Source organism: Sebastes fasciatus, chromosome 11 (assembly GCF_043250625.1).
Source record: "Sebastes fasciatus isolate fSebFas1 chromosome 11, fSebFas1.pri, whole genome shotgun sequence".
Lineage (NCBI taxonomy): Eukaryota > Metazoa > Chordata > Actinopteri > Perciformes > Sebastidae > Sebastes > Sebastes fasciatus.
In genome coordinates, this window is record NC_133805.1 from 22,065,763 (window position 1) to 22,078,800 (window position 13,038).

The following is a 13,038-nucleotide window of genomic DNA, read 5'->3' on the forward strand; positions in this document are numbered from 1 at the left end:
GTAAACACACGGACTACACTGTTCACGGTGTGCTCCAACCGAGAGGCCTGCAACTGGCCTGTCAGCATGAGCTTTCCACTTTCCACTCACTACAGGGTCACTGGTGCTGAGGTCTTTGAACCGTGTTTTTATTTGACTGAAAATGGCTTGAGCTGGGTAAAAGGCAGAGTCTGTAGCGAAAGGCAAACAGTGTGCACGGATGAGAACAGCGCAAGTCGATATCATTCAGCTCACTGTAAACACAATAGCTTAAGTGAATCCACTTTGAACATCAGCCACTAAAAAGGAGCACTGAAACAGAAAACCATCTTCATGGACTAAATTTTAAAAATGTGTTTTTTACCATGTATGAAGCTGGTGGTTTGCACTGTTGCCTAATGGCAAGAAGTTCCTGGGTTTAAATCTAGATAATAGGCTGTAAATTCATGGTTTAAAACGGTGGTGAGCTGAAGTGAAGCTGATCCTTGGCACATGTAGAAAGGATCATAAAGAACCAGGGTTTCTGAGCTTTTCCTCATCTGCATAATTGTTAGCAATTCCCTTTCAAATTCACCCCAGAGAACACAACATCTGTCTTGTCACACAAACTGAAACCAAACTTGCGGACCAAAATAAGCTTCATTACCTCAAAATTTTAATTATTTAAAAATAATTGCAGCAGGACCAGAGATTCTGCTCCTGCCTGTTTTTTTTTTTCCTACATTCTTCTTCCATGTCAAAATCTGGCGCCTGCATTACCCACAATGCAACTCAATCAGTGACAGTTTAGTTTGAGGTTCTGGGTCGTGGCTAGAAGGGAACTTGCGAGTTGGGGAAACTCTCACGAGTTGGGGAAACTCTCACGAGTTGGTGAAGGTTAAGCCAACTATCTTCAATAGTCAAGGTTAGGATAGGTCGTAGGTCAGCGAGTCTCGCAAGAGTTTTTGCAAGTTTTTGCAGATTTCAGATCAGATTTCGCAATTTGTGGGTTACCTTCTAGAAACGACCGAGATTCTGGTGTGTTATGCCAGTAGTGGCTAATGTAGCCTGGAACTGCTAGCCTGAAGCAGAGATGAGGAGCGGGCTGCCGAGGTCTAGAAAGCTCACTTCTTTCTAAATCCACACTCAGATTTTTTTTTTCATCATTTTAAACTTGAAGTCATCAGCCCCAACCAACGCTGACTCAAGTGACATCACTTGAGGCAATTTATCAGATTTTGTGCAGCTCCCTCTGGAGCCACAAAATGCAATGTGTTTTCACTGAGTGCATGTATACTTGTACACTCATACCATCATTGTATATTTGGTTAAAGGCATGCAAGCATAACAAGTAGTAGCTGGGTCTTAGTTATGGATACAAAACAACAGTGAATGTGGCTTTAAAGGAGATTCAGACACATGCAGTAAACAGAAAAATGTAGTAAAGTGCTTCAGTATCCCAACTAATATTGGCAAATTATCATCTTTACATAATAATGTATGTAGATATTTGTAGTAGAATTTGGATATTATAAAACTTGCTTGGCTTTTCTTTACTATAGCCCTTGTGATGCCAGTTATCATTGATAAAACCTCATCAATATTAGCATGTTAAATAAACTTATTCCACAGAAAGGTCTTGTCCTTCCAAAAAACTACCATGCCACATTACATCACCAATAAAAATGATTGCAGAAATAAGCCACAAACTCAAACAGATGTTCCAGCTTGAGAGTCACATGGTATTCGTTTTGATACATTATGAAACTCAATAGTAAAACACTGCTACGATACCACACAGCAGCAAATCCACGGGATACATTTCAAACAATGCCTTTATTTAGTACACACATGCAGACATAGTGAGAGTTGAAATATAATTGATTGACTAAAATCATATGTTAGTCTATCACGCTTTTGCTGTTTGACTTTAAAACATTGATTTCAATTGTTAAAACATAAACTTCGCAAATAATAAGCAATGATAAACCCGGAACAAAACATCTAAAATATAATGAACCAAAAGTTTGGGTTTTTAATTTGTTTTAATTATCTTATTCACTAACGCACTCATTCATTCATTTCTTACCAGCCACTGAACATATAGGGCCACGGGGTTGGCTGGAGTCTGTCCCAACACACACGTCACCACAGTCTACCAGGGAGAGACACGGTGAACTTTGACCGATGAGCAACATCTTTTGATGTTGGAGGAGGAACTCATGCGAAAACATTCGCGACAACACTTTGAATTAATCATCCTGACCTCCGATACACAATTAACAACACTTGTAAATGCCAGTCCCACACATTAATTAATTTCCTCCAGATCTATACAAGTACGCAGCACTTTAACTGTGATGACTTTTACTCTTTGCAACGGCATCCAGCGTTTGTGCTCTCATTGGCTCGTGCGTTAAATGCCGTGGAGCTAATGCAGCAAAGTCCAGCCAAACTTTGCACTGTTATCTGAATTCTAACAGTCTGAGATTTCCCCTGTACTGCAGTGTGAGGAGGATCTTACTTATTGCTGGAAAATCTGGAGCTGTGTACTGCATACTTATAAACCCATAAGCCTCAGAGTTTTGCAATGAAACTAATAAAGGTCCTTTTAAGAAACCCGGCCTCCTCTCAGCCGTAAGCCATGTGCCAGGGGAGTTTTCCTGCCCAATATGTGAGCTGCATCCAAATCACGTAAACAACTGGATCAGATGTGTGAAATCCTACTCTTCCTGCTCTTGATAATTTGGGGAATTGACCCGGAATTGTCTACAAACTCGATTCAAGCTGCATTTAGGAGAGCAGAATGAGTCCAGGAGATTCTGTATATTTGAAACTCAACCCCTTCACTGACGGTGGGGGTAGGGCTGAGCAGAACCGCGGGTCAACGGCAAAGGCATCTACATAGCTGAGAATTTTCACATGTCAACTCTGCTGAGGTGCTCTGAGATTCCAAGCATATTGCCCGCAAGGAAGTCTGCACCACAATATTGATACAGCAGGTAACTGATGAAAAAGGACCACAGAGGACGTAAAACTCATCATAGCGCTGGCAATCAATCAGTTTGGCTTTGACCTTTTGAATTGTTGATATTCCAAGAGTTTCTTGGTGCAATGCTTGAGTGAAAGCAGTGCTGATATTGGACATTCTCAACACGGAGTGAGAAGACAGAAGTCAGACCACCTTATCAAAGATGGACAGAGGAAAGGCAGCTTATCACTCTGAAATGTGTCAAATCTTTGACACATGGACGGGGCTTTAACTTCTCCGAGATAAGCATCACCACATACAGCATGTCTCGGGTATTCAGCTGAAACTTGGACACTGTTCGTCTTCATAAAAAAAATAATCATTTCATTCAGGACACGTCCACAATGAGAAAAGAAAACGAGCGGTGAGTTTGTGAGCGAAAATGTCAGATGTATTTAAGCATCTTTAATATATCGCCTTTGCCTTCACTTATCTTTATCAAATTGCTAATCGTTAGCTTTTAAAGACGCCTCATTCACAGGATCACTGAGTACTAAGAAGCTGATTAAATGTATCATTAAGTCGACAAGGTTATACAAAAATAAAAGTCATATAGAGAAAGACACCAACTCGTGGAGGACAGAGCCAAACTGCAGGTCTTTATAAATGCTGAAGTTCAGAGGCACATCATTAAAATATCTGTTAGAAGTGTAACATTCTCAGTGAGGTGTGAAAGTGGCATTGAGTTACACATACTCTACCATTTTTCGAGTGGAAAAGCTACGGGGAAAAAAAGAAGCAGAGGTCACGGTAAGTCAAGAAAACAAGCACTTTCCTGAGTCAAACACAGCCATGGTATAACCTTACCGTGCTGGTGAAACTGAAGACTCTCCTATTAACACACGCGTTATGAGTCTGACTCACAGGCCCTCTAAAAAGCGAGCAATGTGTCAGTCAATACAAAAAAAAAAGGAAAAAAAGATTACCGTGGCACAAGTATGCGTTTCTAAGAGAAATTAGATTATTCTGCAGCTATCTCAGGAATCCTCCCAGCTACTGTAAAGCTCTGCGGTGAAACAGAGCATAATGATGTGTGTGTGAAGGGTATTTTCCCACTACAAGTTGCCTCTGTGAGCTCAATCCCGTGCTGATCCCAGGAAAATTCGGGCAAACATGTTAACTGACCAGTGACGACAGCGAGTGACTCACAATCTACAGCGACAAGCCGTGTATGTACAGCAGCTGATACAGACTTTACACCTCCGTGCTGCTTAAATCCACAGTATATACGTGCTGTAGAACTAAATTGCAAAACAGGATGTCTCAAATCTGCCAACCACAGAATCTCATTTGGATGGAGAAAATTACATTTTAACCAAGGTGGTTATAAATACCCTATGTGTACGAGAATACTCCCTCTCAGATCCTTCAGTTTTATATACTACTACTGCCGATTTCCATTTCTCCACAGTCCATCACGCACAATTACACGATGCTCTCAGAGCTGAGAGTGTAAACATGTTATTTTTGGTGTGTTTCAGTGACTAAATGATGTGACATTTCACTTGAAGTGTCTGTGGACCGTCTCCACAGAGCTGCGAGCTTTAAAGCGCGATCCACAACTATACCTCAAACACAACTTTAAAAGCTTTCCTGACCTGTTGTCTCCCCTTATAAATGTTGACTCACATCCAGCCTGTGGAGGTGATAAATGTATATTTTTTTCGGGGTCATTTTAAACACCGAGGGTGACGAATAAAAGAAAAAAATTATATACCAAGACCACAAACCCAATACCAGTGCGATAAATCGTTTTATCATAAGTAGTGCTTTTTAAGAGTTCAAACACATGGCAGCGGCCTACAATAAGTATTATAATGATGTGTGATTGCAACTTATTTCTAGAAACTTGAACCAATCATGAAATTCTACAATCAGTAGATTGCCACCACTTAATATAACAATGTGTTCTTTTTTTCTTTTTCTTTTTAGATAAATTTTACGCTGTAAGGACAGTGCACAAAAGTTCAGCAGTGCAATTATGTGAACCCACCATCCAAACTGGAATCAACACGAGCAACTGGCATGCTGTCTACTGTATAATGAGGGTGGAAATTAGAACTGGCATCAGATAGTACTGTTGAGACTGTCGGCAGGGATTTATGATTACTAACTCATTTTAGCCATTAGTTAGCCTTTTCATAATGTAGGACAAAGTTGTATAAGCTGTCACAAAGTGTTAAAAAAAACACATGCACAACCAATGCTAATAGGTCAGTGTATACACAGACATGACTGTTGCAAAACCACAAACTTATGTTCAAAGTAATGCATTGATTCACTGTTATATTACCTGAGACCAAACTCCTCATATGTGTCAAATAAAACCCTAAAGCTGCACTAATCGATATCTTATATAGGGCTGCAACAATTAATAGATTATATCAATTGCAAGAAATGATGCTGCTTTGAAAAATAGCGAAGGCAGAGAGCGATACAATGGATTACAGGTTTAAAAACAAAGTAATAGACAGAAATATCCTCCGTCTGTTTTCTCTACGTTTTGAAATGGATCAATATAAATGGCGGCCCGGGTCCCTGATAAAGCTATTCTAAAGCTAACACTTGATAAAGCTAATGCAAAAGGAGTTGCTCACCAACAGAGAATTATTACCTGATGGCACATGGCCATCATGATACCGTTTTTTATCGCGAGGGATTGCCTCGCTTCCCAGCATTGGACCACCAGATACAAGTCACTTGGCACCTGATTGGACGAACACTTTCAACCCGAAACCAACATGGCGGCTCATTTGGAAACTTTCTTCTCTTTTATCACAAAAAATGTGTTTTCCGAAAACATTTTATGCTAGAAATAGGCCACGCAGTTGCTGAATCTGTCTTTATTTTGGATCGACAAGGCTTAGTTTAAAAGTTTCTCGGAAGTTTCCAGAGACGTCGAGTCGCATCGGATGCCCGTGATTTACATAAAGTAGCCTAGACCTCAACTTTGTGCAAATGAGGAGCGGCCAACGTGACGCCCCGTCTCTCAAATCGCACCACCATGCTACCAGAATGCATTGCACGGCTGCTTACAAAGACAATGAAAGGGAAGCGGGAGGCTGTTCCCCTCAGATTTACAGAGTGTAGTGAAGCATCTTTTAGCTCATTGTTTTGGTTTTATGGCGCACAACTTCACTGCTAAGCCTCACTTGTCTCAGACTTTGAAAACTCTTGGTTATGACAACAGAAATTTGCAAAATGTCATCACGACACTGTACGATTCGGCTAAAGATCGATAAACAGTATAATGGAATTATTGCCAAGCCCTACTACAGTAGCTAGCTATATTATATCATGTTGCTGTACGGCCATCGGCTAAAAGCAGTTGTCTGTACTGTTAACACAAACATCATTCTGTGAAATGTGTGAAACTGTAGTAGAAGTAGAGATGTGAGCTTAGCAAACTAGTGGATAATAGCACTTCAGGCTCTGTTCTCAGAGATCAGGGAGGTGTGGGCACACAGGGTGACTCATGTTAGTTGGGGGCCATGCAACACACTAGCACAGTTGGAAACGGAGTGAAACTTAGAGGAGGGATAGGAGAGATACAATAAATGATCGGTTGGGGCTGGCAACAGTGATGACTAATCCAACTGCCTCTTTATCTTCCCTTCAACAGCAGCTGTCTTCTGCACAACAGCAGCCCTGTGATTTAATGACGGAGAGCTTGAAGATGATCCAATAAGATACTGCTGTCCTAGATGGAGAGCCACCACAAATGAACAGGCTATACGCAAAGAGAGACATTTTCTGATATCTAGCTCCCTCTACCAGAACAATATTTTTACTCAACTTATTTGATTAAACTTTTGTTATATTTAACCTTCATAATAACTGTGAGAGATTTTGAAGTGAGCCCAGGTCAATGAAGCTTGCACAATAAACACTATTCAAATTCACCAAACACCCAGATAGTATTATCATCCACTATCAGGGCCCTGCACTTTGGAGAGACAGTGGGAGTTCCCTGTTGTCTATGCCTAATTAAAGCTATAATGAAAAAGCCTTTTCCCGCCTGAAGGATTAGTATCAAAGTCAAATTAGCAAATATGTCACAACTACCTTGGGGCGAGTTTCAAGCTCACTGCCTGTTTTGTCTGTGACTCCGACCAGTGTGGCAGCTATCAAGCCAAAGTAATGTTGGGCTAAAGGCAAGAATCCAGCGGAAACAATGAGGCACAATGAATATATAGGAACTATACAAATACCCAAGGAACCTGAAAGTCACAAAGAATCCAGTTTATAATGTTTTTTTCTGGACATATATACACTAATCTTCCTATAATATGGCATTAATAGCTTTAAAATGCAAAAGCTGCGAGAGCTCACATTTGCTCGAGCTAAGCAATAATTAGCAATCCGCTCCTCAGCTGCTAAAGTTGAACTAACTGGATAAAGTGAGAAAATAAACTGTGTTAAGACTGGGGGCTTTCTCACAGCAGCTGTTTCATTGTTTTTGTGATCTCTGATTGGTAAATTAATAGGCAACAAAAGGGACCAATGTCAATATGGTAAATGCTTTTGTGATGCTCACAGATCCAGTGGAGATTAGTTAAGCCAAGCATAAAAGCACAGCATTAATGGATTCAATTAAAAGAAGCCTTAGCTTTAAGTAAAATCTGTTTGTGGAAAAAAGAAAATCACTATTTGTATCATGTGCTTTGAAGGGGTTTGAAAGCAGGCAGCAAATCCTGGTAATTCTTGCACTTTGATACTTAATCATGGCTGACGCACCTCCTACTGCTTCTCTTTGCAGTAAAGGTCACAGTATGAAGTCTGGCCATGCATCACACACAATAAAACTTAAAAAATAATCATCATAAAATAACCCTCAGAATTCAGAAAAACACCACATCGGTGACAACTATTGTTACTGAGATGAGCAAATTGATCGTGACAGGGCTTTGTTGTCCCTCTGTATTTTAATGGGGTCTGAAGAGAACCCATTAAGCAAACTGTTTGAACTCCCTGAGTCCATGAATGAAAACATCAAAGCTATATGGTCAAATAGCTGGTGGCATGGTTTTACAAAAGAAAAATGAAAAACATCTAAGAATTGTCTTTTTAAAACCCTGTGTTAGAAAATAACAGAGAATTCTTATTCATACAAATTACCTAGTTTCTTTGGTCAGAGGTGACACATTTTACAACTGAAGAGGCTATTATCAGAAGAGTTTTAATTTCACCTGTAATTTCGTGAAGAGGCGTCAATTGTTTTTCAAATGGTAATGAATCACTCTTGCACATTACTGTAAATTGGACAACTACTGTTTGTGTGCTTGAAAGATAAAGAATAATTGCAGTTGAGAGTGAGCCGAGTGGAACAAATTAATATTACAATAATTATGGCAGCATTATCACAATACTAATTTACTATTTACAAAAAATACATTATTCAAATCACGTGTCTCATTGAGTCTTAGGATTTTTATAAAATCTCTTAAGTATTTCAGTCTATAAAATGTATTAAATTAATATGATAGTGTTGCCTCAATATGTTTACATAGAGAGACAATAAATGATAATACTGAATATAATAAACTCGGGCTGTGTATTGGCAAGAATTTGGTGATACGATACGTATCATGATACAGGGGATACGATTCAATATATTGAGATATAATGCGATTTTCTTTATCTCATTTTAACTGTCATAGTATAAAGAACTACTCCTCATGCAAGGTTTGAGTAAAAAAAAAAAGTGTACTTTTTCATGCAATCAGAACAGTGGGATCTGTATTTGTATTTATCACAGTCCCTGTAACATCCAACATCATAGCACTACTGTGAGAGGGCGCATATCTTTGCCAATGAATTATAATATGAAGTATAGACTGAGTTAATCTTTACATGTAAACCATTAATCAAAAATCAATAATTTTTTTGAGAATCAATACAGTATCACAAAACATAATATCCCGATATTCGATATTTTCTTACACCCCTATAATAAACTATCCCTCAGCATTACAGAGTAGGGTCAACTGCATCATCTCTTATTAGGGAATGTCTATGGTAAACTAGTCTGTGCATGACTCTGCAGACTAAGTATAATGACAAGAGAATAAGGACATGCTTCATTTCATGCTCCTTCAGACACAGAAACTCAGACAAAAGTGAAAATAAATTATCATAAATCACACTAGAGATCAGTTAAATGGGCATGCAATAATACATTTCAATATTAAAGCCAAAGTTTCCCAAATGCACTAGCAGTTCACATGAATTAGTGGGAAGTAATCTGCTGCCCCTAATTACCAGAGACAGACTGAGATGAGATTAAACTGCACTCTAATCTGGGTTATGGAGTTCCATTGAGGGTAATATTTGAGATGGATAAAGCTACTCTGAAACGTTATTCAAAGAGAAGTGTGTGCTTTTTAGGACCATCAACTCAGGACAGAAGTGATGTATTGTAAAAAGTTATCTTTTTGCAATTTATGGCACATTTCTCCCCTTTTACATACACTTGAGACTGAAACTGTATCGTGATCCGGTGGTTTTAAGTATTCAACTACTTAATCTATAAATTTCAGCCACATTGAGGAACCAAGTCGCTGTTTCTCTGCAAAAAAAAAAAAAAAGTTCTGGGCTAAAGTTGTCAACATTTTCCACATCTAGTCAAACGAGTCCAAACTGCCTTGTGCACTACAACACATGACAAGAGTCCACAGTGCTGCTGACATAATGCTTGGCTATTGTGCAGATACAGATATACAGCTCTCGTCCTTCCAGTGAGGATCCAGACACATGCAAGTCATCACAGAGATAAACACAGTCATGAGGGAGAAATTAAACGCTCACTACGGTTCCTGAAGGCAGTGCTTCCGCTTAATAAATGTAATAACCGAGTAAGTGAGGCAGCCAGTCACACTGAACAAAGGCCCTGTGAGGTGATGCTTTGTCTGTGAGCTGTCACTGCAGCACAATGGAGAGACTCCTTATCTGTTCTCGTATCCTTCAGATAAAAATGTTGGATAACACGTACGGATCCAACAAGTTCGTAGTGTTGTACTGCTGAATATTTCAGGATATCATCATTGATATGCTGAGCTTCTGCAAAGTAGCATGTAGTTTGACAACTGTACGTCTCAATTTATATTCTTACTTTAAAACAGAGACGCACACTTTCCACTCTCAGCTCTGGCTTTCGGTGAAATACGGTTTTGGTCACAGTTTGGAAAAAAAATGACTTTTTTGTGGAGAGGAAGACTAAGCAAACACCAAACTTAAAGACGGGTAAACACCGTGCACAGACAGAGCCTTTTTAACGGCTGAATGTTGAATCAGCTATAAATACACAGCAATGTTATAATTGTTTTCCTCTGCCATCTAAACCAATGAGCCTAGAGGTCCACTGCGGTACAGTGATGGACCACATCACTGGGAAAATGCACTGTACCTCAGAGCCTGGGCGAACTGCCTGTTGAATGCACAACAGCCTCAGCCAAAACACACAGAACCAACTCGGTGCGCTGCTTTGCTTGCACAGTATGTGTGTGTGTGTGTGTGTGTGTGTGTGTGTGTGTGCAGGCTCTCTGGATACAGCTATGGCAATGTCTGGGAGCGCGATTATAAATCACAATGTCGGGCAAAAGTAAAATCATTACAGCTGTGTGAATCGGAGAGGTGAAAATGTTCAGGTGCTTACTGGAGTTATGAATGAAATTATTACGCCCCGTTCTGGCTGCAAGAATTGCTTTGGCTCAGTCAGGTGAGAGTGTGAAGCAGCCGTGTAGTAAACACAATGCCCTGCCTATTACAGGAACTGGGTTACCAGGCGCTGCTTTACACAAACACTGTTGTTGTTGTTGCAACTGTGGGAAGATTCATTTAATGGAACAAGAGTGTAATCACCAATCACAGCAGCTTGTTGTTAGGAGCCCTTCAGCCCTGTCCAATATGTCAATATGTGTGTCAATACACAAGCACATGTGTCTCCAATAATTTAAGCTCACATACAGTTTAGCCAGTGTTCACGGGCAGCAGTGTGTGACCTGCAGCACAGAGACAATTGAAGGTGTGGAGGTGATGTGGGTACAAAGCCTTTGACTTCTGTCTTGTTATTTGTAGGGCTGTCAATCGATGCTATTATAAATTATTTAATCACGATTAATCGCATGACTGTTCATAGTTAATCACGATTAATCGCAAATTAATAGTACAAGTATTTAATACTCTTCTCAACATGGGAGTAGGCAAATATATGTATATATTTATTACTGGAAATCCATTAACAGCACAAAACAATGACAAATATTGTCCAGAAACCCTCACAGGTACTGCATTTAGCATAAAAAATATACTCAAATCATAACATGGCAAACTCAAACCCAACAGGCAACAACAGCTGTCAGTGTGTCAGTGTGCTGACTTGACTATGACTTGCCCCAAACTGCATGTGATTATCGTAAAGTGGGCATGTCTGTGAAGGGGAGATTCGTGGGTACCCAGAGAACCCATTTTCTTTCACATATCTTGAGGTCAGAGGTCAAAGGGGACCCCTTTGAAAATGACCATTGCAGTTTTTCCCTAATTCTCGCAAAAATGTAACGTAAGTTTGGAGCATTATATAACCTCCTTCGGGCACAAGCTAGTATGACATGGTTGGTACCAATGGATTCCTTAGGTTTTTAGTTTCATATGATGCTAGTATCTTCACTCTAGCCTTAAAACTGAGCTACAACCTAAAAATCTCGAGTTTCCTTAATGCCTTAAAGAAATTAGTGGCGTTAAAACAAAATTTGCATTTATGTTTTATTATTGCGTTAACTTTGACAGCCCTAATTATTTGCCTTTATAGCCACTTAGTCTTTATATCCACATCACTGATGATTATTTATCAAAATTATAATGATAATTTCGTAAAAGCATCTACAATATTATCTCAACATCGATATCGAGGTAAGTGGTAAAAAAATATTTGATTTTCTCCATATCGCCCAGCCCTGACTCAAACACATGCTACCATAAACATTTGCAAGAGATGCAGTGGCCAGATTTTGTCGAAATCAAAAAGCTGAGAGTCAATTATGCAGATATGATCAACATGCATGTTTTGTCTGATAAAAAAAAAAAATTCAGGTGGCATCACATTTCCCCCCCTTTAAACACTTGTGAACAGCTGTAATAACAGCTGCTCTCCTACCTTGATGTCAGTGATGTGTCTGTACAGAGGATAGCACCACTGGACCATGCAAGTTCACAAATGCATCATTTAAAATAACATTTTTGGTTATGACATGTAATAAAATAAAGACTCACCAGGTATAAACCGCTGAGTAGTGAGATGAGAAGGAGGTCCAGATTGTGGAGCAGCAGAGCGGATCCCATCCCTGACCTCTGAGGCAACTCTACCTCCTCCAAAGAGTCCTTGATGATGATGCAGATGAAATGATTTTTTTATCTACTTAACTCTTCTTCAAAGTGGAGCGACTTGTGCGCCTTTTTTCACTCCATCTGGCTTCTCGATGATGCTTATTTCGTTGGCTTGTGAAATCATAACTCTGTATATAATCGCCCTCGCTCTGCCCTCGATTAAATGTCCTATAATCTGCTACTATATGGTCATGGCTCAGCCCGCTCTCCTCTCTTTATTTCTCTGCTGCATCTGTCTTTTTTTCCCCTCAGCTCTTCTGAAATTACATCCACATGTCAGAAACTATTTATGTCGCTCTCGCTCTGCGGTGGGAAGTTCAAATGAGTCTTTTGTAGGGGGAAGAAAACCAACGCTGTATTTTTAGGTCTTTTAAATTTCCCCTCAGACTAACTTAAACACTTCAGTATGGAGCTGCAGCGCCTTATGGTTTTATTCCAGTCACCCTGTTCTCTTCCAGTAATGTTAGATCAGAGGTTGGACACAAATACGCACCGAGATGTATCACTCCATCATCACCAAGTCGCTGTTGAATTTCACTATTTGATTCTCTCTCTGACTCATGTCACCATCAACACAGCAGCAGTCATGTAGCAGCAGCCTCTCAGACAGGGTTCAGCATTTAACAATAAAAAAATAACCTTGTGACAGAGCTGCGCGTAAAATGACA

General features: G+C 39.7%; 1 protein-coding gene across 1 annotated transcript in view; it reads right to left on the reverse strand.

Annotated features, from left to right (window-relative positions):
• pth1r (parathyroid hormone 1 receptor) overlaps positions 1 to 12,391 on the reverse strand; it is a 56,791-nt gene extending 44,400 nt beyond the window's left edge. The window contains exon 1 of the mRNA XM_074651570.1: positions 12,257 to 12,391. Within this exon, the coding sequence (XP_074507671.1) occupies positions 12,257 to 12,325 (69 nt within the window). The 5' untranslated portion in view covers positions 12,326 to 12,391. The remainder of the gene's footprint in view (positions 1 to 12,256) is intronic.
• Positions 12,392 to 13,038: the final 647 nt, after the last annotated feature.